General features: G+C 54.5%; 1 protein-coding gene across 6 annotated transcripts in view; it reads right to left on the bottom strand.

Moving 5' to 3' along the window:
- LOC149327683 (V-type proton ATPase 116 kDa subunit a 1-like) overlaps positions 1–25901 on the bottom strand; it is a 633463-nt gene that overhangs the window by 245029 nt on the left and 362533 nt on the right. For 5 of the 6 annotated variants that reach the window (XM_089562560.1, XM_089562563.1, XM_089562561.1 and 2 more), the window contains one exon: positions 11999–12211. The exons of the other annotated variant lie outside the window; for it this stretch is intronic. In XM_089562560.1, the coding sequence (XP_089418686.1) occupies positions 11999–12211 (213 nt within the window). The remainder of the gene's footprint in view (positions 1–11998; positions 12212–25901) is intronic. 6 annotated transcript variants of the gene reach the window in all.

Genomic DNA, 25901 nt, shown 5'->3' with positions numbered 1-25901 from the left:
GCCCCGAGAGCACGTGCACCTCGTTGGAGCGGGGATCCCTCTCGAGGTTGCGTTCAGCAGAGAAGAGCTTGTCAAGGCTCAGCAGGAAGACTCATTCTGTCAGGAGTTGATCAATAGTCTTAGTGAAGAGACAGACACTCCGACGAGTCAGGCCAAATTGCGCTGTGAAGCCACTGGTAGTGTGGTTGGCGCTAACTCTAGTGTCGCTGGTATTGTGGCCAGTGAGTTGGAGAACTTCCTGCTGGACCGTGATGGAGCTTTGCTAAAATACGTGCCAGGCAAAGAGGCCTCGGATGAGTGTTTCAAAGCCGTTATTCCGCGCAAACTGCGGCGCGCCGCTATGCGGCACTATCACGACGCAGACGGTCATGGGAGCGCTCCAAAGACATGGCAGAAGCTTTGTCGGTTTGCTACCTGGCCGGGAATGAAGGCTTACGTATGTAGATATGTACGAACATGCCACGTTTGCCAAGAGAGAAAGCCTAGAGGTGGAAAGGCACCCGGCTTACTCCAACCCGTCATAAGCACCAAACCCTGGGAGATCCTGGCGTGCGATTTGATGGGGCCGCTGCCGCGCAGAAAACGAGGGTACAAATACGTACTGGTAGTCACGTGTCATTTCAGTGGGATCACTGAATTGTACCCGCTGCGAAAAGCGACTGCCCGGGAGATCCTGGCAAAGCTGTGTGAAGTGTTTTGCCGCTACGGCTTCCCAAAGCGGCTGATCACTGACAATGCCACGTATTTCACATCTAAAGTTTTCCGTGATACGTGTGCAGCAATGGGTGTCCGGCAGCAGAAAACCACGTGCTACGTACCATCCCCAGTCCAATGTGAGCGAGCGCCGAAATCGAGATTTCAAGCCGCTCCTGGGCGCATATGCGAGATCGCACAATGATTGGGACGAGCACTTGTACGCCATCTCCTTCGCTCTGCGCACGAGCACAAATCGCTCGACCGGCTTCACGCCGGCTTTTCTCATGTTTGGCAGAGAGCTGAACACGCCTATGGACACAATTCTGATGGAAGGGTCGGAGAGTGTCCGCGAAGTCACGGCAGATGTTGACGACTACGCAAGGCGATTGCGCGAGCGTTTGGCAAATGCCATTAAGGAGGCGAACCGCAGCCGCGCGAAGGCCAGGGCAAGTCAAAAGGCCACTTATGATCGCGCACACAGAGACGTGGACTTTCAGATGGGAGACCTCCTCGCAATCACGCACTCAGCGATGCAATCACGCACTCAGATGGGAGACCTCCTGGGCGCATATGCGAGATCGCACAATGATTGGGACGAGCACTTGTACGCCATCTCCTTCGCTCTGCGCACGAGCACAAATCGCTCGATCGGCTTCACGCCGGCTTTTCTCGTGTTTGGCAGAGAGCTGAACACGCCTATGGACACAATTCTGATGGAAGGGTCGGAGAGTGTCCTCGAAGTCACGGCAGATGTTGACGACTACGCAAGGTGATTGCGCGAGCGTTTGGCAAATGCCATTAAGGAGGCGAACCGCAGCCGCGCGAAGGCCAGGGCAAGTCAAAAGGCCACTTATGATCGCGCACACAGAGACGTGGACTTTCAGATGGGAGACCTCCTCGCAATCACGCACTCAGCGATGCAACCGCAGGTTTCGCGGCCAGTCTAGCGCCCAAATGGGTGGGACCCTTACTGATCGCTGAGAAGCTTTCGCGGCTGAACTACCGGCTGAAAGACCTGAGATCGGGTCGAATCAGCGGACCCATTCACGTGGGAGAGCTGAAACAGTACTTCCAGAGGGAGGTTGCTGTGGAAGCAGAAACGCCACCCGCGCAAGATTGTGCAGATGCCAGCGAAGACCAGAGAGATCTCTATAGGCATCGCTGTAATACCCGAAGCCAGCGCGCTCGCTGGGGGAACGGGAGAATGCCGAAAACGTGAGATCACGCACACGGCGGCGTCGGTTGGCCAAAACAGCTCGAGATCGAGCAAACGGCGAAGGAACGCCAGACGCGCGAGATCGCGCACGGTGGGCCTAATGCAAGGAGTTCCTTGCCCCCGACGTCACAATACCCGAACTCGGCGAGATCGCCGAATGTGACCCATGCCGACCACGGCGAAGGAACGCCAGACGCGCGAGATCGCGCACGGTGGACCTAATGCAAGGAGATCCTTGCCCCCGACGTCACAATATCCGAACTGGGCGAGATCGCCGAATGTGACCCATGCTGATCACGGCAAAGCCTGGTGCGAGAGGTCTCGTGCCCACCCTGCCTGTGTGGATGCACAAGCCGGTGTAGTTCCTGTACCCGGAGCACTGCAAGACGCCCGCTCGGAGGGGCCGAGCCCCCACCCCCTCCGGCTGCCCTGATTTACGGGCCTGGCTTCAACGACGGCCACGGAGAGCGGCGCGCGGCCGGGGATCGAGCCGCCGAACTTCGCCCCCACACCATCGCACGGGGCATCGGCGGCGGTTCCGGAGCAACGCGGGGCGAGCTGACGATGGCGGCCTGAATGCGGAGCAGGCCGGCTTTCGCGGGCGCCATCCTGGTCTCGCCCGCGCCCCAGGCGCAGAGCTACCATCACGGGACCCAGTCTCCGGAAAGGCGGCATGGACCTGCTGATCCGCCGAGTTCGCTTCAGCGGGTGGAGGTCACTATTGAGAGAGGGAGGTTGTGGGGATTCATGTTTCCCCTCGCCCGCCGGATGCACCCTTCTCTCTCTCGTGGCCTACCGCGGCTCTTCCTCTGGCGGCCCCCGACTAGGCGCAGCAGCGGAGGGAGCGGAGGGGAGGCGCCCGCGACTACACGTCGTCACGTGGGCAGCCCTCCTTACCCACCCCTCTCGGTTTCGGCGGCCGCGCGGGCAGCGCGCACGGGACACGGACAGTCGGATGGAGAGTTGACAGCGAGCCTTGAGAGAGAGCGGACGCGACACCAGCGGCGGCCCAGGTGACCCGAACTGTTCTGAGCCTGTCTCCTGTGCCCTGTGCCTGTTGCCTGCCCTGCTGCTTGCGCGCGACCGAGGGAAGCCATTGGGAGACCCCAATAAAAGGTTTTGCCTGCGGGCTTATTCCTCGGAGGTGTGTTCTTCGCGGCCACAGGTGTGGTCGAGCTAGCGGAGTGGCGTTGGCCCTGAGTTCAGGGTCCGAACCGTGGCAGTAACCCCACAGTGTAAATGTTTGTTTTCTTTTCCTGCGATCGAGAGTGCCTGACCGAAGTTCCGTACTGTGGTGGTGAGAAACACGGCAAATAACATGAAACGTACTGGGTAGCGTGAACACAAAAGATGCGCATGTTATGTTGAATAAAGCGGTGTTAAAAAAGCCGGACTTCGGATAGGACTGATGATAGTTGAATGGAAATTAAAAATATCGCCAGTTGGTAAAAATTCGCTATGGCTTGCATGGCGCTTGATTATTACTGCGTTGAGCGATGGCGGCAGCAAACTAAATTCGCTTTTTATGGCTGCCCGCAATACTCAAGACAAAAGCAGCAAATATCTTGCGCTTATAGTTTAATCTTGCCACTAGCTTCTTGTTTCGGCAAGTATTCAAGTCTTCAAGTATTCTTTTCCACCAAAACGCACAAACCTGACATACCGTTCCGAGCAATCGTGTCTGAACGAGATCTTGGCAGAGTCACGTGTCGATGCATTTACAGAGGCACCTCTGTAAATTGGCCCCCACAGACCTTTTTGGGGTTCCTAACTCTGATTCAATTGTTACCTTTCTGAGATACCATAATCCCGGCACAGCATTCGCCTTCAGTATAGAAATAGAAGACATGCATTACTCCTTGCCACATTATAGGCTATTCTCTTGCAAAATCGTGCACCATGGAGGATAATGATGAAATGAAGGTTGTCAATGATTCAGGTGTTTCGTTAGAAGGATTTTTGGAACTTCTGACTATGTACCTGCGTTCCACAACTGTAGGGTGGACAGATAAGATATACCACAGAAGTCGGGAATATGCAGCGGGTTGCCTGTGGCATTCTTTTTGGGTAATTTTTTTATGAGCGAAATGGATCGTGTCCTCTGCCAAAAATTGGAAGGTTTACACAAAGGTATCTTTCGTTGTGTCGATGTTTTTTTTTTATCTTAGTTGATAACGCGAGGTTCAATACCGGTATTGTAAACATTTTGAAAACCTGCAAAGAGTGTGGATCTGCTCGCAGTTTTACCCTAGATGTTCCAAAAGGCAACAAGCTACAGTTTCTGGCTCTCAAGTTGCACTTCAGTGCTAGGCAAGTTTGGTGGCAGTACTGGCCTCGGTCAGAAAAACCGCTGCTCAACTAGAACTCCGAACATTCCATACCAGTCAGGAACGGAATAGCTGTTTCTTGTCTCAAATAGAGCCTAACAAAATCTTGCCTTCATGGTCTATGCGACAGCTTCAATACCCAAGTTTCCAGATTGACAAAAGCAGGCTATCCTAGCATTGTCATTTCCCTGTCCTGCATGAAGCTAATGAAGTGGTTCAAAGGCCGCTCATCCCCCGCTGAAGAGAACTCGAAGAAGCGAGCTGTCATGCCTTACATACACTGCTTACCTTATGGGTTAAGACATGTTTGAAAAAGATATTGTTACGGGATTGGAGAAACGCAGGAAGGGCAAGGCCAGAGAACAAAAGAAGAAGAGGTTGAGAGTGTTGTGCCCCGCTGGACGCTGATTCCCGCTCGCCGATCGAACCTCTCGCCGCTGGCCTGTTGAACCAGCTAGAACACCCCGGCTGTAAAGATTATAGCCGTAACATCGTGGTGGAGGTGCTGGGTAACGATCTCAGCAACAAAACGGCGCAGCAACAACTGGAGCAGCCCCGCCGGCGTCGTCGCCTTGCCGGCCTGGAACCGCTGACCGAAACCATGCAGTCTCCCAAAGAGCCATCCGCAGCACGAAGTGACGCTGCGAACCAAGTTTCAGACCAGCGTGTGGCCACAGCGACCGGTTCAACGCAGCACTATCGGGAGCCTCGCAGTTTCGCCGGAGCAGCAGGCGAGGACGTGGAGGAATGGCTGACCCATTACAAAAGGGTTAGCCGCTATAACCGCTGGGACGCCGCCACTCAGCTTGCCAACGTGGTCTTCTTTCTGACCCATACAGCTTTGGTGTGGTTTGAGAACCACGAGGACTCCTTTTACCACCTGGGACCGCTTCGTAACCGAACTGCGACAGTGTTTTGGCGATTGCCTCGCGCGCCGCAAGCGGGCCGAACAAACGCTGGCACACAGGGCTCAGTTACCGGGCGAAACTTGCACGACCTACATAGAAGAAATAGTTAAGTTATGCAAAACAAAGAACGCTAATATGACCGAGGATGATAAAGTAGGACATCTTCTGAATGGATTTGCAGAAGATATGTACAATTTTCTAATCACCAAAGATGACTTGGGGGCCGTCTCAGACGTCATTCGGCACGTCCGCACATTCGAGACGTTGAAGACTCGTCGTATTACGCCTAAATTTGGGCGACTGGCTAACGTTCCAACTGTGGCCAGCGTCGAAGAGCGTTTTACGGATCTCTCAACGACGATCCGCCAGATCGTTCGCGAGGAACTTCGAGATTCGAGCCCCATGCACGGTGTCCACCATCTGTGCCGTCTGAAGTTCCCGTTTATCAAAGTTCTGTAAACACTGCACACACGTCCAGGTTCGGTGGACCCAGTCATCCCTATCACTCCTACCCACGCTCGGCGGACTTCGAATTGAACTACGATCCAGATTATGAACATCGTTCAAGACCGCCTGCACCCTCCTTCCGGCGCCCAGCCAGAAGGCCTGAGGACGCGCGTGGGTATTCAGTGCTTCCCGCCTCGTCAGAGTCTTCAAGAGAACCAGCTCTTCGTCGCACCGCTCCCGTTTGCCGCCGCTGCGGCATCGAGGGGCACATTGCTCGCTATTGCCGCCGCCGTCCACCACCTCGATACGAGCGGCCCGTCCATCCTCCTCCGCCGGTCAACAATTCGTACGACCCTCCTTGGCAACGGCCCTTGACCTCGAGCGACTATCCTCTGCCCGACGGACAACGCAGCCACTCTCCCGTCTCCGACCAAAGTTTCTCACCACCCCCTTCCTCTTCGGTGCGCCGTTCTTCGTCACCCCGGCGACGTTCCCCATCGCCTTCCCCGGGAAACTAGTCAGCGCGGCCGCGGGAGGTGAGGCCGCTGGAGACTGTGCGCTGCGTTTAGAAATTCCTCCCTCAGTTGTTATGCTGAAGAACACAGTTCATGTGCTTGTAGATGGTGTGCCCACAATGGCGTTAGTGGATACGGGTGCAACTGTCTCAATTATGAGTTTGTCATTCAAGAACCAGTTAGGCCGCAAAGTTATGTTTCTTTGGGACCGCAGTGTTAATTTTCATGCCGCGGGCGGTGAGTTGTTGTGCCCCTTGGGGATGCGATACGCTACGCCCGCTCGTGCGACGTGTGCCAAAGGGTCAAACCACGTGGTGGACGCCCACCTGGGCTCATGCAGCCGATCAATAGCCAGGTTCCTTGTCAAATTGCGGCTTGTGACGTCATGGGACCTTACCCCAGGACCCTCCCCCGCCAGCAGGCAGCCGCACCGAGACGCAAGGCTCGACAACAGAGCCCGGCGCCTCGTTACAACTTGCGCCCACGGCAGAACCAACTCTGACCAACGCGCAGGGAGTAATTTCTCCTGCTTAATATGGACGGAACACCCCTGCCATATTTCGCACCACGGCTTCCGGAGCAGCACACGCTTTCTCGTCGGGAAAGACCGAGAGGGGTTAGACTAACTGAAAGAAAAAAAAATTGTGTAAGTCGTTAAAAGTAACTAAAAAGAAAAGACAGCTTTGCAGCCGCAGGCCAGCCTTGGTCAAATGTTTAGGGGAATCCCCCAAGGTGGAGTAGATTTGTAATAAGGGAGTAATTACTCATTGGCATCCACCCAAGCGCAGCCATCACAGCGTGCCCGGAGGAGAGCCAGCGGACGCCGCAACGACCCTTGCTGCTTCGTACACCGAGAGCCAGGCCGTTTGGAGGGCGGCCGCATTCCAAAACCAAGAGCCCGCTGTCACCACCGAGCAGCCATGCCGAAAAACAGCTTCCGGTCGGCCGCGGGACGAGCGAACGAGAATTCGGAGAAACCGGGGCCTGTGTCTACCATGGCGAAACCTGCAGCAGAGAGGCCGCCTTGGAGTCCCCCTGTCCCCGCGGCAGCGACTTCGCCCGCAAGAGAAGCTTGGTGCCCCGCTGGGCCCGCCTCGCAAGTCCTCTGCGGCAGAGGGAAAATGGGTCGGCGCGCCTTTGTCACCCGCCAACGAGAGGAAAAGAGGGCGAGCCAAGAGCAAGCGGTTCATCCAGCTGAGTGGGGACCTGCCGTACCCTACGACCCGGTGCGTAAATGCCCTGAGCCTGCCTGCCGCCCGCGCGTCCCGACAAAGCTGGCCTGGCCGACTCACGGGACCTGCAGTCATCGACCTCCTTCAGTACTTGGCTCCACAGTCGTCCATGGCGGCCGTCTACGCTGCCTTCCTGCCCTGGCATCCACGGCCTTCGACGAAGGCACTGCTGGCTGTGAGCTGAATCTTTTCTTTATTGGTTTTTAAAGTTTAACGGCGTTTCGCCGGCCCCACTCGGTACACCCTTTTGTGTGAACGCGGTCACTTCTCGGCCGTAGGGCAGTTTTAAGGAGGGGGGGATGTGGGGATACACATGAATCCCCTGCCCCATTGTAACGGCCGCGCGTAATTATCACGCGATGCTATGCGCGCGCGGTTCGGGAGGTTTTGCAAGGGAGGGCACTCACGCCACCACCCCCACTTCCTTCCTCGCCCCGCCGCGACGCCGAAGCGGGGACTTTCCCTCTTTCCCCTTTCACAACGGAGAGACCTCCTCTCCACAGCCCGGGAAGAAGGCGCGTTTCTCCCGAGGCTCGCGCGTCTTCTGGCGGGAGCCGTGCACACGCACGGATCAGAGATCTGCCACGGAGACCGCTGCCCTTATCGCCCGGCCACCGTGTGTGACTTGACCGCCGCGGGCCGTGAGCGAGGAACCACGCGAGGTGAGCGGAACCCTCTTCCCCCACATTTTTGCGTGCGTTCTTTCCTTTGTGTTTTTCACCCCCGTACGCGAGCGGAACCCTCTCCATCGTTACGGCGGTTGTATTGTTGCTGCTGCATTGTATTGCTCGGGAGCAATAAACGCTCCTCCGAGTAGCATACTCGTGTTTGTCCCCTCTGGCCCGAACCCGCCGTGGTTGCGACTCACCGCACCGCGGGTTGGGGGTCACAGCTCTGACTGCTAGGGCTGGCGCGCTGGTACTAGAGAGCGACAACTGCTTCTAGCCCTTTGGGTGTTATCACAAGAATAGCCCCCATAAGTTTCTCCTCACATCGCATCCAATTCTCCGCCATTTCAATCCTTCTGCCCCAACAGAAGTGCATACTGATGCCAGTGGTGTTGGCATTGGTGCCGTGTTAATTCAGCGTTTTGGCGACAAGGAACACGTCATTGCTTATGCCAGCCGTTGCCTGAGCAAATCTGAGCGTAACTATACCATTACTGAACAGGAGTGCCTTGCGGTAGTTTTTGCCGTTCAGCGGTTTCGCTGCTACCTCTATGGGCAACCTTTCACAGTGGTTACCGACCACCATTCCCTCTGTTGGCTGATCAACCTCCGTGACCCATCTGGCCGTCTTGCACGGTGGGCAATCCGTTTGCAAGAGTTTGATTATACAGTGTCGTACAAGAGTGGACGCCGACACGCTGACGCAGACTGTCTCTCTCGGTTGCCGCTTGCAACGACGGAATGTGACGCCGACGACTTTGAGCACTACATCGCTTCCGTAGAACCTAAATTCCCGGATGCCCGTACATTCCACGAGGCGCAACGGAAGGATCAGCATCTCACGTCATTCTTTACCGCTGCGCAGGCCACTACAGCCTCCTGTGCATTCTGTGTACGCGATGGTCTTCTCTACAAGAAGGTCTACTCCGCAACTGGTCTCCGTTTCCTTCTGGTTGTGCCTGACAGTCTACGCTCCTCTGTTTTGCGTGTCATGCATGACGATCCCACTTCGGGACACCTGGGTTCTGCGAGGACACTCCACTGCATCCAAGAGCGCTTTTACTGGACACGTATGCGCGATACGACTGAGAAGTATGTGGCTAGTTGTGCACAGTGTGCGAGTCACAAACGTTCCACCGGTCCTCCTCCTGGTCTTCTTCACCCGGTGACGCCTCCCAGATCTCCTTTTGAGAAGGTTGGGATCGACCTTGTGAGACCTTTTCCCAAGTCCCATGGCTGCAACCGTTGGATTGTCGTCTGTACAGATTACCACACTCGTTACTGTGAGACAGCTGCTCTCCCCTCGGCTACTGCATTTAACGTCTCTGTCTTTCTGCTGCATTCTGTGATCCTGCGCCATGGACCCCCGCGAGTCGTAATCAGCGACCGTGGCCGCCAGTTCATCGCCGATATTGTTGAAGCACTCCTTCGATTGTGCAGTGCAGTTCAGACATTCTACCCCCTATCATCCACAAACCAATGGTTTAACGGAGCGAACCAACCGGACACTCACCAACATGCTTTCCATGTACGTCGCTCCTGACCACAAAGACTGGGACTCCATCCTACCTTTTATCACATACGCATACAACACCGCTCAACACGAAACTACGGGATACAGTCCGTTCTTCCTCCTCTATGCCCGCTCTCCACGACACACCCTGGACACTATACTTCCGTTCTCCACCGACGATGACCCTGGCATTGCTGAGATCCTCTGCAATGCTGAGGAAGCCCGCCAACTAGCCCACCTGAGAACTCTCGCCTCACAGGAACGCTCCAAAGCCCGCTACGACGACCACCATCGCCGAGTCACCTACCTCCCTGGCGAGTTGGTCTGGGTTTGGCGTCCACTCAGGAAGCGTGGCTTAAGCCAGAAACTGCTCGCGAACTATACCGGTCCCTATGTCATCTTGGAGCGACTCAGTGACCTCACTTATAGGATTGCGCGCGTCACCGCAAGCGGCCGACGTTCTGCCCGCACAGAACTCACCCATGTCGCGCGGCTGAAACTTTGTCATCCACGTGCCGATGCCTGACTCGCCCAGCGGGCTTCGCCTGCGACGGGGGAAGTGTTACGGGATTGGAGAAACTCAGGAAGGGCAAGGCCGGAGAACAAAAGAAGAAGAGGTTGAGAGTGTTGTGCCCTGCTGGACGCTGATTCCTGCTCGCCGATCGAACCTCTCGCCGCTGGCCTGTTGAACCAACTAGAACACCCCGGCTGTAAATATTATAGCCGTAACAATATGATGTAAGAGTAGCCCTATCTGCCCCCCCCCCCCCTGAGATTAGGAAGACTTTGCCCACCGTCCGTCGTCCGTCCGTCGTCGTCGTCGTCTATGCCCACGACGGACGGGGTTGTTGCACTCCAAATCACCGAACCTCCGAACCGATCTAAGGACGCTGTGTCCCACGGGCCTGGGAGAAATTACTGTCAGACGAGTGTCGTCGTTAGGCAAAGATGCGGCGAGAGCTTGCGACAGCAGCAGCAACGGTGGAAGCAGAGATGCACAGGAAGCACGGCGGAAGCAGCGGTATACGTTGGCCGAGTCGGTCTTCGGGCCACCGGACGAGGTGATGCTATACAAGGTCACGCCGAGCGAGTCTGCTAATTGAAAGACGCTGTGTACTCGAAGAGGTCTCGTGCTTCGGCCATCCGGCGGGGGAGTTCGAGGAGGTCATTCACCTGCGGGGAGACTGCGAGATTCTCCTTTCTCGCGGCGGCAACGCACAGAGCACTAGCCCCAGTGGACAAGGCGACACCTCAGTGTGTGTTGGTGTTCCCCTTCTCATCGCCCGAGCTGTGAGAGAGCGAGAGAGCTTCAGCACCGCCCCGTGCCGTGGGTGGTACCGTCAGCGTCATCAATGGCCCATCCGATTGCACAACGTTATTCGAACTAAGTTCCGCAGTCAGGGATCTGGGGAACGCGAACCGTATTTAACGGGATGTTGTTTTGTGATCGGAGCATTCGATTCTCATCTGTAAATATGTAGAATAAACCTTTCTGTACAGTTTCCTCGATAACGCAGTCCGACATCGTCATTCGGAGCCGGGACCTGCGGGGCTGAACGAGTTCCAGGACCCCTCCGTCTCCAACACTGGTTCCAGCGGTGGGATAGAAGCCCCATCTTTAACAACAGAAAGGCGGAAAGCTTTGACGGTAGTTCCCGTGCCTGCCAAGTGAGGCATAAAGAAGAATTTGTGCGACGTCAAACTGGCGTTGCGTACAAAAACTTCGTTCCTATGTGGGTTAGTGTGCATAGGCCGAACCGCGCGATGCCTGAACATTCGCCGTAGCGAGCCCAAAAGATGGTTGTTCGTCAGGGGTGAGTGAACATCTACGAGAATGCCGTCCTCTCTTTGAGTCCACTCGCATCGTCACCGCCAACAAGGAACGAGAGAGGCGATCGAAGCATTTCACATGGTCTCGTATAGAAACTGCGAGAGCACGCCTTCGCTCTCGCTATCTAAGAAGGAAATAGGCTATCTGCGCAGGTTTCAGTTTCTCGTCTTCTTTGTTTTTTTAACCCTGATATGATAACTTTTTTTGTCGCTGCCATTGATATCAATTCGATTTTTTTTCCCAAATAAACCACTTGAGAAAAAAGCGTTCCGCTGTCTTTCTTGTTTTTCGTCATTTTGGTTGCGCCCCATTTTCATCTTTTGCGAGTTTTTTTATTCGTCGTTGTCAACGCGAAGAAAGATAGGAGAAAATGCCAGTGCATTTTATTCCCCTCCTTAAAAAACTGCAATTGGAGTCCGCAGTCTTTTTTCTGCCCTCCTTCTTTCACTGGTGGATGGGCTCGTTTGACGCGTCCACCATTTTTTCGTTTTACTTCGTAAATAGTGCGCCTACTCCCAATCTGCTCAAACACCGGCCTCGGTAACCACAGCCACCTCCCAACCCCACCCGCCCACGCAGCAGCGAATTCAAAAACACTTGTAAAAAAAATCATTCGTAAAACCGCGCAAGTGCTTCTTCACTCACTGTGCCCCTCTTGAGCGCCCTCTGGATGTCCCCCAGCGCCCCCTGGGGGCACCAGGCCTCGGCGATGAGGCACTTCTGGGTGACGTCCAGGTTGAACTGGTTCAGCACGTGGTACACGGCCTTGATCTTGTGCACGCTGCCCTGCCAGCGCCGGAGGCTCCGCGCCGCGCTCAGCAGCACCTTGTCCCGGTGGTCGCGGGCCTGGTTCAGGACCTGCACACCACCCTCGGGTCACTGCGTCGCCTCGCACTCTCTAGTGCAGCTACACCGACATAGCAGGACTAACAAATGCGCCAGCTTTTGTTGTAAAACTGGTGCTGATGGTGAAAACATTTATCAACCATTGAATGGCTACAGAGGTGTGATTGGGGTATGGCCCTACTTGCCCCTTCCCCTCACGTTACTACGTGGAGCCCTTATTCCAGTGCCTCATCGGCAAGCAACGCCGCCCACGTCCACTGAACCGGGGTTTTTTGGGCCTTGAGGTTCTGACAGCCGAGCTGGTCCGCCTCCCAGTCCACTCTGGTGAGGTGGGGTCGGGGGGGGGGGGATAAATGGGTTTTATTGGCACGCCCAAACCACGTGGAAGGTGTCAGGCACCTCCCGCGCCATTAGACCGCGCAGTTCATTTGTTCACTAAGGGGTTGAAATGAGGCTGGCAGAGGCTACTTGCAGAAAGACTGGGAGAGAATGACTGCGGTAAAATCGCCCATCTCGGAAATCTATCAACGCATCGTAATCGCATCAAAAGGAAATGTGAACTACTGTTTAAAAAAAATGGCTGGCGGTTTAGCATTGCTAAGCACGAAATATTGTGCGAAAGCACGGCTTTTTGGACGTGGACACCACCGCTATGCGTAGCCACAAGCGCTACTGAGATGTCCACTGATCCAGGGAGCTAGTTATGCGCCTTTCCTCCATACCAACGGAGTGTACAACGTTGTCATCGTAACGCCAATGAACGCCGGCGGCCTGTTGATCAACAATTAAATTGGTTTCAGAGGAAAGGAAATGACAGGGTAATTGTCTCACATTTAGGTGGACACCCGGACCGCGCCGTAAGGGAAGGGATAAAGGAGGGAGTGAGGGAAGAAAGAAAGAAAGCAGAAAAGGAAGAAAGAAAGGGAAGAAGGAAGGAAGGAAGGAAGGAAGGAAGCAAAGAGAGAGAGGAAGAAAGGATGAAAGAAAGAAGGAAAGAAAGAAAGCAAGAAGGGAAGAGAGGAAGAAAGCGAAAGAAAGAGAAAGGAAGGAAAAGAAAGAAAGCAAGAAAGCAAGAAAGGAGGAAAGGAAGAGAGAAAGAAAGGAAAAGAAAGAAAGGAAGGAAGAGAGAAAGAAGGAAAGAGCGGAAGAAAGAACGAAAGAAAGAACGAAAGAAAGAAAGAAAGAAAGAAAGAAAGAAAGAAAGAAAGGAAGAGATCTAGTGGACGGCTCTGGAATAGTTTCGACCACCTGGTGATCTTTAACGGCACAGACATCCCACAACATACGGGAGCATTTTGCGTTTCGCCTCCATCAAACCGCAGCGGCCGCATATTGATGGAGGCTAAACGCAAAAGGTGGCGGTGTGCAGTGCGATGTGTGTACACGCACACACAAACGCACGCACACACGTATGGCACCTCGCGGAATGCTGCACAACTAACGATTGCATTACGGATGCTATATCAACGAGAATTCACGGGTCAAAATCTGGAACACTCTACGACAAACTGTCGGGTAACAGTACTGGTACGAATTCCGGAAAAACTGGGACCACATCGAGGTCAGCCAGAGGCCAGTATATATCGAGGAACGACATGTATAGAGGTGTCTGAAGTCGCGATGCTCGGCTCTATGTGTGTGTCATATTGCCACTTCATTTTTTCATTTTTCCCTGTTTACCCTATTTTTCTTGCCATCGCTGCGCTTTGCTGGTTTCGTTTTATGGGCTTTAACGTCCCAAAGCGACTGAGACTATGGGGGACGCAGGGATTTTCCCTCCCTGTGCACGCGCCGCGGCTTTACTCGTAATAGAACTAGCAATGCATTGAAAGTCGCAGGATGGATGTGCAGCGACATCGTTTCGGGTATTTATGTGTCACGGTATTCATATCTGTATACTACTCCTCTCTAGTCGTCTACACAAAATAGTTTTTTTACTCCAGTCCGCCGATGTTAGCACGCGACGCGACCCTCTCGTCGGATGACAGATGCGCTCTCGCCATGCTCTCCAGCCTCTTTCCAGGGTCCTCCTGCTCCCAGTCACTGCACCCGCGCCGATGAACACAACGCGAATCTCAGGAAGGGGCGCGTAAAGCAAGAGGTGCAGATGAGTGAACAAAGCATGAAGGCAAGCTGCAGGCGCTTCCACGCGGCTTTGACTCGTAAAAGGGGTGAAGGACAAAGTGAAATGACTCAAAGAATTCACGCCACGACCAATGCTTTGGTTAAACGTGAAAGGAAGATCTTTTCAGGATCACTGTGGGATACAAAGCTATGTAGCTCGACGCTTACAAGTGCATTTGTCTAGGCTAATATGTGACGGTCCATACATAGAGAAATGGTCCCAGAAGGACATGGGGTTGCTCAAAGACAGACACCAGTGACGCGCATATCCGGGCACGTCAACGACACGTATTGCGCACTCCTTCCAGATTCACCGGTCCATGGAGCTTCGAGGACAAGGTTACAAAGTCAATGTGGGACGAGCGCCGTTGCACTGATGTCTTGGGGAACGCGCAGCGTGGAGGAATCCCGCACTGGTTCATGTCTGGCTTTGTCACCCACACTTCGCGCACTTTTACGTCGGAAGCCCCCAGACACCCTTACGTGGGAAGCTCCCAGTCTCGGACTCAAAGGAGATGCCCTCGACTCAGCGTGGCAAACTCAGCGGAGACCAGCTACCAAGTGACAAGAGGTTTTATGGCGTTTGGTGCCCAGCTTTCGCCGGTCGCAAGCCAGAGAATGGGTCGGAGCCAAAGGTTCACCAACAAAACAAAGTTTATACAGCCAAGAGACGATACAGAGGATTACACAATCACTAGTACAAACACATACAAAGTGATTAACGAACCAATGCAACTCGTGCAAAGTTCAACTCGAGAGAGAGAGACTACAGTACAAAGGCAATATTGCACCTAAAGTGCACTAACACGAGAGAGAGGCAAACAAACAAAACACAATTTGTTCACCGGGCACTGCGGCAGTCCGACGACCAGGGTTCCACGACGACGCCGTCCCGCATACTGGCGAACGTTGCCTCGCTGGTCCGATGCTGGCCGAGTGGTGTTTTCCCGGGAGTCGAACGGGTGCGCTTCTCCGAAGCTTAAACGGCGGTCCGGACTAATCTGATAGCGGTCAACGCCTTCTTTTATAGGCTCGCTTCCACGTCTGTTTGTTCTACGCGCCAGAGTTGGCGCGCACATACACGCAGCATCGCAACATCTCCCGTGTAGTTTCCCTTCCTTTCTCTCGCCAACCGCGCGTCCTCATTGGTCTCAGTCAGGAGACGTTTCGCGAAGGTTCGGGCTAGTTCTGGCGTGGCTCCGCCGCCGACGGGCGAGGGGGACGTGTCGTAGTGCACGCAAGGCTACGCCCTTTTCCCCCGTCAGCGGTAGAAGCGACTCGGATGTTCTAGAGAAATCTTCGGCATGGATGACTCATTCCCTCGGCGCACGCCGTGTCGGTGAGCGGTGGTGGAGGGGAGAGACAGCCACGCGCTCAGCGGGGGTTTTCCTTCTCCCCGTTCGGCTCGCGCCGGCGAGACGCCGTGCGCGCGGCGGTGTTTTTCTTTGTTTGTTTCAAATATGCGCCGAATTTTGTGACAGGCTTCATGGAAAGGGGCGATCCGGTGCTCACCAGCGGCCTAAGCCAAATTGTGCATCACATTAATTCCCACCTTCACAATGTTTTCTCTCCTTCGACAGCTCATCGTAATGTCAGACGATTCCCTAATTTCTCAAATGATTTCGTTATTACAAACGAAGGAGGAGTTAATACCATATGCTTTCCTGCGACGTTACGCTGAGGCACTAGGAAAATTTCTCCTCAGCATTTTTCAGACGCCGCTGCGATCCGCTGCACTGCCACAGGATTGGAAGTCTGCGCGAGTTGTACCAATTTCCAAAAAAGGTGAACCTCTTTCTGTCCATAACTACCGCCGTATTTCTACATTATCCTCCTCTTGCAAAGTGCACGGACATGTACAAGTGTATTTCAGACTTCTTGGGTACACGTAACATATTATCATAATTTCAGCGTGGATTTATTAAACGACTTTCCAGCCTCACTCAGCTTTCGACAGTTGCCCATTTCCGTTCTTCTGTTCTTGACAAAGCAGGACAGGTTTATTTAATATTTCTGCACTTTAGTAAAGCTTTAGACCGTGTGCATCATGACAAACTCATTCTGAATATAGAACCGCTGCGGCTTCCTCAGTTTCTGAGCGCCTGGGTTTCTGCTTACTGAGCCGATCGCACACAGTATGCTACCATTGACGATCAGAGTTCTGAAACTCTCCCAGTCACGTCAGGAGTAGCGCAGGGAAGCGGCTTGGGACCGCTTTTGATCTCGATATTTTGTAATGACATCGTAGAATTTACTGATTAACCCATAAAAATCCGTTTGCTTGCAGATCAGTTGGCAGCAGCGGTTGCGGCCGGGAGCACACATTCTGAACTGTTTCTTTCCGCCTGTACAGATCACAGCTGCAAGGAACTACCGGCAAGAAAACTTCATCTACCCTGGCTGCAGCGCTTATCGCAAGAAAAAGCATCGTGGCGGTGGCCGTGTCTACTGCCTACTGTCTACCACAGCGCGCCTGCGCGGGACACCAAGCCCCTTGGTTGAAAAATAATAATTTTTCAACAGCGCATGCTACACAAGGACACAAGACGAGGAAACACACACACGAGCGCTGACTGCAACTTTATTTGGGAAAAGGCGCCAACCTCTACATATATACCCTCAAGGAACCGCCCACTAGGGTTGAAAAGCCCTGCAAGAAGCACCTTCGCATCAGTTGGCAGCAGCGGTTGCGGCCGGGAGCACGCATTCTGAACTGTTTCTTTCCGCCTGTACAGATCACAGCTGCAAGGAACTACCGGCAAGAAAACTTCATTTACCCTGGCTGCAGCGCTTATCGCCCCAAGAAAAAGCATCGTGGCGGTGGCCGTGTCTACTGCCTACTGTCTACCACAGCGCGCCTGCGCGGGACACCAAGCCCCTTGGTTAAAAAGCCCTGCAAGAAGCACCTTCGCATCAGTTGGCAGCAGCGGTTGCGGCCGGGAGCACGCATTCTGAACTGTTTCTTTCCGCCTGTACAGATCACAGCTGCAAGGAACTACCGGCAAGAAAACTTCATCTACCCTGGCTGCAGCGCTTATCGCAAGAAAAAGCATCGTGGCGGTGGCCGTGTCTACTGCCTACTGTCTACCACAGCGCGCCTGCGCGGGACACCAAGCCCCTTGGTTAAAAAGCCCTGCAAGAAGCACCTTCGCATCAGTTGGCAGCAGCGGTTGCGGCCGGGAGCACGCATTCTGAACTGTTTCTTTCCGCCTGTACAGATCACAGCTGCAAGGAACTACCGGCAAGAAAACTTCATTTACCCTGGCTGCAGCGCTTATCGCCCCAAGAAAAAGCATCGTGGCGGTGGCCGTGTCTACTGCCTACTGTCTACCACAGCGCGCCTGCGCGGGACACCAAGCCCCTTGGTTAAAAAGCCCTGCAAGAAGCACCTTCGCATCAGTTGGCAGCAGCGGTTGCGGCCGGGAGCACGCATTCTGAACTGTTTCTTTCCGCCTGTACAAATCACAGCTGCAAGGAACTACCGGCAAGAAAACTTCATTTACCCTGGCTGCAGCGCTTATCGCCCCAAGAAAAAGCATCGTGGCGGTGGCCGTGTCTACTGCCTACTGTCTACCACAGCGCGCCTGCGCGGGACACCAAGCCCCTTGGTTAAAAAGCCCTGCAAGAAGCACCTTCGCATCAGTTGGCAGCAGCGGTTGCGGCCGGGAGCACGCATTCTGAACTGTTTCTTTCCGCCTGTACAGATCACAGCTGCAAGGAACTACCGGCAAGAAAACTTCATCTACCCTGGCTGCAGCGCTTATCGCAAGAAAAAGCATCGTGGCGGTGGCCGTGTCTACTGCCTACTGTCTACCACAGCGCGCCTGCGCGGGACACCAAGCCCCTTGGTTGAAAAATAATAATTTTTCAACAGCGCATGCTACACAAGGACACAAGACGAGGAAACACACACACGAGCGCTGACTGCAACTTTATTTGGGAAAAGGCGCCAACCTCTACATATATACCCTCAAGGAACCGCCCACTAGGGTTGAAAAGCCCTGCAAGAAGCACCTTCGCATCAGTTGGCAGCAGCGGTTGCGGCCGGGAGCACGCATTCTGAACTGTTTCTTTCCGCCTGTACAGATCACAGCTGCAAGGAACTACCGGCAAGAAAACTTCATTTACCCTGGCTGCAGCGCTTATCGCCCCAAGAAAAAGCATCGTGGCGGTGGCCGTGTCTACTGCCTACTGTCTACCACAGCGCGCCTGCGCGGGACACCAAGCCCCTTGGTTAAAAAGCCCTGCAAGAAGCACCTTCGCATCAGTTGGCAGCAGCGGTTGCGGCCGGGAGCACGCATTCTGAACTGTTTCTTTCCGCCTGTACAGATCACAGCTGCAAGGAACTACCGGCAAGAAAACTTCATCTACCCTGGCTGCAGCGCTTATCGCAAGAAAAAGCATCGTGGCGGTGGCCGTGTCTACTGCCTACTGTCTACCACAGCGCGCCTGCGCGGGACACCAAGCCCCTTGGTTAAAAAGCCCTGCAAGAAGCACCTTCGCATCAGTTGGCAGCAGCGGTTGCGGCCGGGAGCACGCATTCTGAACTGTTTCTTTCCGCCTGTACAGATCACAGCTGCAAGGAACTACCGGCAAGAAAACTTCATTTACCCTGGCTGCAGCGCTTATCGCCCCAAGAAAAAGCATCGTGGCGGTGGCCGTGTCTACTGCCTACTGTCTACCACAGCGCGCCTGCGCGGGACACCAAGCCCCTTGGTTAAAAAGCCCTGCAAGAAGCACCTTCGCATCAGTTGGCAGCAGCGGTTGCGGCCGGGAGCACGCATTCTGAACTGTTTCTTTCCGCCTGTACAAATCACAGCTGCAAGGAACTACCGGCAAGAAAACTTCATCTACCCTGGCTGCAGCGCTTATCGCCCCAAGAAAAAGCATCGTGGCGGTGGCCGTGTCTACTGCCTACAGTCTACCACAGCGCGCCTGCGCGGGACACCAAGCCCCTTGGTTAAAAAGCCCTGCAAGAAGCACCTTCGCATCAGTTGGCAGCAGCGGTTGCGGCCGGGAGCACGCATTCTGAACTGTTTCTTTCCGCCTGTACAGGTTGGTGATTTCTATGCCCTCTTAAATAGTCGGATAAACACTCGGCCGTAGCTTCTGCTGCCATATTCCTGTTCATGCACATACATTGTTTTTGTGTGTTCCCGTGCGGACTGTTTCACTCGCGATCTTGTTTTCGCTTATCTCCGTGTTGCACCACGTTCTGGTGGTAGCAATGACAGCAAAGCAAGAGCTCTCTAAACTTTTCGAAGACCTTAAACGTGAGTTCAAGAATGAATTTAGAGAACTGCGCGAATGCCTGGAAAGAGACTTAAGGAAAGAAATCAGAGAAATGAAGGGATTTTTGGAATTTGCGAACAAGAGCTATGAGGAAATGAAAACATCTGTTAGTGAGCTGAAAAACGAAAACTCTGATCTAAGAAACACATTGCAGGGTCTGGAAAAGGACCGAGATGCCCTGCACGCAAAACTAAAGGATCAAGAAGTAAGGCTGATGCAAAATGAACAGCATGCCAGGTGTTTCAACATAGAAATCAAAGGTGTACCAACGGAGCCAACAGAAAACACCCTGGATATAACCAGAAAACTTGCAGATGCACTTGATGTACCTTTCGAGGATTCTGATGTTGAAATTTGCCACCGGGTTAGGACAAGTGGAAACACTGATAGTCCTAATATTGTGGTGCAGTTCACACACAGAGCCAAGCGCGACTGTTTCCTAGAGAAAGCAAGAAAAAAACGGCTGACAACAGAAGATATACAGTTAGAGTTGCAGCCCAGTACTCCGATTTACATCAATGAACACTTATCTCCTCCCATGAAACGCTTGTTTGGAGCGGTCAACAGCAAAAAGAAAGAACTCGGCTGGAAGTATGCCTGGTATCGAAACGGCAACATTTTCGCCCGGAAATCAGAAGGCAGTCTCATTGTCCCCATTTGCCATCTTGATGATTTGCAGAAAATGACTTAGGAACAACAAATGTGTTTATCTTTTCTGGTGGCTCCTTATTTAAAATATGGGTTATCTGCCGTCCGAGGTAAAAGATTTTATATCAGATAAAAAACCAGCAATGACATTTTTTCATCAAAATGTTCGATCGCTTGCGCATAAGACAGATGAACTGACCATGTTAATACATAGCTTTGGGATACCGATTACAGTCATAATGTTAACCGAAACTTGGTTAACGCCTACATCACAATTGTTCCGGCTTTCTGGTTATCAGTCGTTCTTCTGTAGTCGACAAGATAAGCGAGGGGGCGGTGTAGCGCTTTTGCTCAAATATGATATTGTAGCGTGCAACGCCAAAAAGAACACCCGCGCAGAGACGAAAAACCTGCGGCGGTCCCCTAGTGGTTCGAGCGCGCGCGAGAGAGCCAACTAACTTCTTCCTCTTCTAGCGCATGCGCTACTTCTGTCTCTTCTTCGAATGCCTGTATCACTGCCCCCCTCTTCTGCAGCATCGACACGATGCGGCTGGGAGTGAAAAGTCAGCGAAAGGGTAGAACACAGCTGCAGTGGACCGCAGTTCAGTCAGGTAGCCGGTCGTGGTAAGGCTTCATGCGAACAACGTGTACGACTTCAGTTCGGTGCGACCGGCGCGATGAACAAGCTGTCGGGGCGGGAGCAACTGCATAAGTCACATCACTGATGCGGCGCACTACTTCGTAAGGGCCGAAGTATCGGCGCAGCAGCTTTTCAGAGAGCCCGCGGCGACGAACAGGTATCCAAATCCACACAAGGTCGCCGGGAGCATAACTGACGAAACGGCGTCCACAGTTGTACTTAGTGGCGTCAGCCTCCTGTTGACGGTGGATGCGCAGGCGGGCCAGTTGACGCGCTTCCTCAGCACGCTGAACGAAGGTATCTACGTCGATGTCAGCGTCAGAGTCGCAGTAAGGGTCGACGGGCAACATAGCATCCAACGGAGTGGTCACCTGGCGACCGAAGACAAGCTGAAAGGGGGTCAGTCGGGTTGTTTCCTGCAGGGCGGTGTTGTACGCAAACGTTACGTACGGCAGAATGGCGTCCCAAGTTCGATGCTCGACGTCAACGTACATTGATAGCATGTCGGCTAGTGTGCGGTTGAGTCGCTCTACCAACCCGTTTGTCTGCGGGTGATACGCCGTAGCACGTCGGTGGCTCGTGTGCGTCAGTCATCACGGACTGGGTTAAGCGGGCCGTGAAAGCAGTTCCCCGGTCAGTAATAACAACGGCGGGTGCTCCATGACGCAAGACAATGTTGTGGACGAAGAACTGCGCCACTTCAGCAGCAGTGCCTTTGGCAAGAGACGTGGTCTCAGCGTACCGTGTGAGGTAGTCAGTCGCAACGACTATCCAACGCTTTCCAGACGAAGACTTCGGAAATGGGCCAAGGAGGTCCATGCCCACTTGATGGAAAGGGGTCTTCGGTGGATCGACGGGGTGAAGAAATCCGGCCGGTTTCAATGGAGGAGTCTTCGGACGTTGGCATTCACGGCATGTTTTGACGTAGGCCCGCACCGATGGGAGTAACCTGGGCCAATAATACTTTTGTCTAATCCGCGCGAGTGTACGGCTGACTCCAAGGTGGCCGGCGGATGGTGCATCATGACAGGCACTCAAGATCTCAGACCGCAGCTGTGATGGTACGACGAATAGGAACACTTCTTCGCTGTTGGCAAAGTTGCGCTTGTAGAGAACACCAGACCGTAAAGTGAAGGTGTGAAGCCCTCGAAGAAAAACACGCGGAATGGGAGCTTCACTGCCTTCGAGGTAATCGATGAGCGGCGCCAACTCCGTGTCCGCCCTCTGAAGCTGCGCCATTTGGGTGGTACTAACAGAGCCCAGGAAAGGAAAATCATCGGTGGTTTCTTCGGTATTGATTGGGATAGGCGCGCGCGACAGACAATCCGCATCCTGATGCTTGCGGCCAGACTTGTAAACTACTGTTAAGTCGTATTCTTGCAAGCGTAAGCTCCATCTAGCCAAGCGTCCTGAGGGGTCTTTGAGGCTCGCCAGCCAGCATAAGGAGTGGTGGTCGCTTACCACATGGAAGGGTCGTCCGTAGAGGTACGGTCGGAACTTGCAGATGGCCCATATCACTGCAAGACATTCTTTCTCCGTCGTTGAATAATTGGTCTCGGAGCGCGTAAGTGTCCGACTAGCATAACTGATGACCCGTTCTGCACCGTCTTGCCACTGGATCAGTACTGCACCAAGGCCAACATTGCTGGCGTCAGTGTGGATGTCCGTGGCAGCATGCTCGTCGAAATGGCCGAGTATCGGAGTGCTTTGCAGACGGCTGCGAAGCTCGACAAATGCAGCCTCTTCGTCGGTCCCCCAGAGGAAGGGCGTGTCGTCACGGGTCAGTGCGTTCAGCGGTTCCGCGATTTTCGAGAAATCTTGAATAAAGCGCCTATAATAGGAGCACAGGCCTAAAAACCGGCGAACGGCCTTCTTGTCAGTTGGGCGTGGAAAACCTGAGACGGCAGCAGTCTTGTCACGGTCCGGGCGAACACCTTGTGCGCTGACAACGTGACCAAGAAAGCGAAGTTCCTCAAAGCCAAAATGGCATTTCTCGGCTTTGATGGTGAGTTGCGCGGATTTGAGCGCTTGTAGCACAATGCGCAACCGCTCCAAGTGTTGGTCAAAGGTGGGCGAAAATAAAACGACATCGTCCAGGTACACCAGGCAGGACTGCCATTTCAAGCCGGAGAGGACAGTGTCCATCATGCGTTGGAAAGTTGCCGGTGCTGAGCACAGACCAAATGGGAGCACTTTAAACTCATAGAGGCCGTCAGGCGTCACGAAAGCCGTCTTCTCCCGGTCTCTCTCGTCCACTTCGATTTGCCAGTACCCGCTTTTAAGATCCAATGACGAGAAGTATCTGGCGTTCCGCAATCGGCCGAGCGCGTCATCTATCCTGGGCAGCGGGTAAACGTCCTTTTTGGTCACGCTGTTAAGTTTCCTGTAGTCCACGCAGAAACGCAGAGTATTGTCCTTCTTTTTGACAAGAACCACAGGCGATGCCCACGGACTGGTGGACGGCTGAATGACATCGTCTGCAAGCATCTCGGCAACCTGATTCTGAATGGCTTCTCTCTCCACCGGGGAAACACGATATGGGCGCTGGCAGACGGGTCGCGTAGTCTCGTCAGTGATGATACGATGCTTGGCGAGTGGAGTTCGGCCGACCTTCGAGCACGTAGCGAAACAGTCCGCAAATTCTGCCAAGAGGGCCGACAGAAGATCCCTCTGAACCGACGGCAAGGCAGGATTTATTCTGACTGACTGAAGAACGTGATGTGGGCCAGCATACTCCGGAGAGGGTCCTCCCACGGTGCACAAACCTGGAACCTCAGCAACGTCGTGGAGGAAGGCAATAGCCATGCCTTTGGCCAGGTGCTGATATTCGTTGGCAAAGTTAGTCAGGAGGACGTGGGTGCGGCCGTCACGTAGTTGGACGAGACCTCTTGCAACGGCAAGTCCCCGCTTAAGCAGCAGTGGACTATGGCTGTCCGCTAGGCCCTCGTAGTCATGAAAGAGGTCGTTCCGCACGAGCACCAGAACACTGCACCGCGGCGGCACCGTGACGTCGTTCTCGACAATGCGCAGAGCGTTGCTGCAGGGATCGCGGGAGTCAAAGCGCGCCACGGCCTGTTTGGTCGAGAACGTAACACGTGCCTCCCGAAAGTCAATCACAGCGCCGTTCGACTGCAGGAAGTCGATCCCCAGAATCAAGTCTCTGGAACACTCGGGGAGTACGACAAATTCACCAACGTACGTAAAACCACTAATCCCAACTCTAGCCGTGCACTTGCCCACAGGGGAAATTAGGTGGCCACCAGCGGTGCGAATGGGGGTCCCCGTCCACGGTGTCAGAACCTTCTTAAGTTCTCCAGCGAAGGCACGGCTCATAACAGAGTAATCAGCACCGGTATCGAGCAGCGCGGTAATGTCAGTGCCATCAATTGTCACACGCAAATCGGATGCAGCGTATCTGATACTGTCGCTGCCTCTCTCTGTCCGGGTATCGTCGGCTCGAGGGTTCCGCGATGGAGGATCTTGACACGTCCCGACGTCAGCGGCCTTGCCTCCAGAGGTCGCTGGTGTTAGTTTTCCCGACGCGGACTCGGCGAGCGACGGCCAGCAGAGCTACTCTGGCGGCCAGGGCTGGAAGAGCGATAACGGAGAGGCGAAGGGGAACGGGACTCGCGCCTTCCAGAGTAGGCAGGGTTCTGGCGTGCCCAGAGATGCTGTGCAATCTCATGCGGTCGTTCGCTGTTCTGAGGGCCGGGTGCGTCGGGATGGAAACCGCGAAGGCCCACTTGGCGGTACGGACAGGCGCGGTAGAGGTGACCAGGCTCCCCACAGTGGTAGCAGAGAGGCCTGCGGTCCGGTGTACGCCACAAATCCGACTTGCGAGGGCGTGGCCCAGCTGCAGCAGATGCGGTTGCAGAATACGTGGCGATGTTACTCACGGAGGTCGACGGGGTCACACCGTAGCCAGGCACGCTTGCGTGACATGTGCCGATGTTGCTCACGCCAGGCGTTGGGGTGATGGGACCGTAGCCTGTCGTGCGACGTACAACAGATGCGTACGTGGGTCGGTCATCGAACCGGGATGGCGCTTCGGGGACAGGAGGTGCCTGCGCAGCCTGTCGCACCTCGTCCCTGACAACTTCGGACAGCGCTGCCAGCGGTGCAGGTGCAACCTGAGGCGGATGGATCCGTTGCAGTTCCTCCCGGACAACGGAGCGAATTAGTTCACGCAAGGTGTCTGCACTGCCGCCGAGACACGACGAAAAGCCTTCGGGCACCATGCAGTTGATGTCCCGGTTGTACTGGCGGGCCCGTTGTTGCAGCGTCGTCTCCATCGTGGTCGCCTCGGTTAGAAATTCCGCCACCGTGCGGGGTGGGCTGCGCACGAGGCCCGCGAACAGCTCCTGCTTAACCCCACGCATGAGATGGCGCAGCTTCTTCTCCTCTGTCATGTTGGGGTCGGCGTGCTTGAAAAGACGGGTCATGTCTTCGGTGTACATGCGCACGCTTTCGTTCGTGCGCTGATTTCGGGAGTGCAGCGCAGCTTCGGCCTTCTCCCGGCGGTCAGCGTTGGGGAACGTAGCCAGGAGACTCCGGCAAAACGTCTCCCAGGTGGGAAGTGTAGCCTCGTGGTTTTCAAACCACGTCCGAGCAGACTCTTCCAGGGCAAAGTAGACGTTATTCAGCTTGCGCTCGTCGCACCAGCCGTTGTAGCGTGCGACCCGCTCGAACGTCTCCAGCCAGTCCTCAGCGTCTTCGAACACGTCACCGTGAAAAGATGGCGGTGTTCGCGGTGGGTGGCAAAGGATCGGCGCCAGGGGCCTGGTGTCAGCGGCCATGGCAGTTGGACTCGACGGTAGAGGCTGGATCGGCGGCTGGGTCCTGGTGTCAGTGGCCATGTCAGTTGGACTCGGCGGTCGAGGCTGCGTCGTCCTTGTTGGCGGGGGAAGGGGCCCAAATTCAGGCGACTCTCCGCGGAGACGGCGGCTGGGTCGCTGGTGAACCGGTGTGAGGTCCGTAGTGACGCTGTACGGAGTTTGC

This window comes from Amblyomma mixtum, chromosome 10 (genome assembly GCF_055824585.1).
Source record: "Amblyomma mixtum isolate Tamu chromosome 10, ASM5582458v1, whole genome shotgun sequence".
NCBI lineage: Eukaryota > Metazoa > Arthropoda > Arachnida > Ixodida > Ixodidae > Amblyomma > Amblyomma mixtum.
This window is presented reverse-complemented; position numbering and strand designations above follow the sequence as displayed.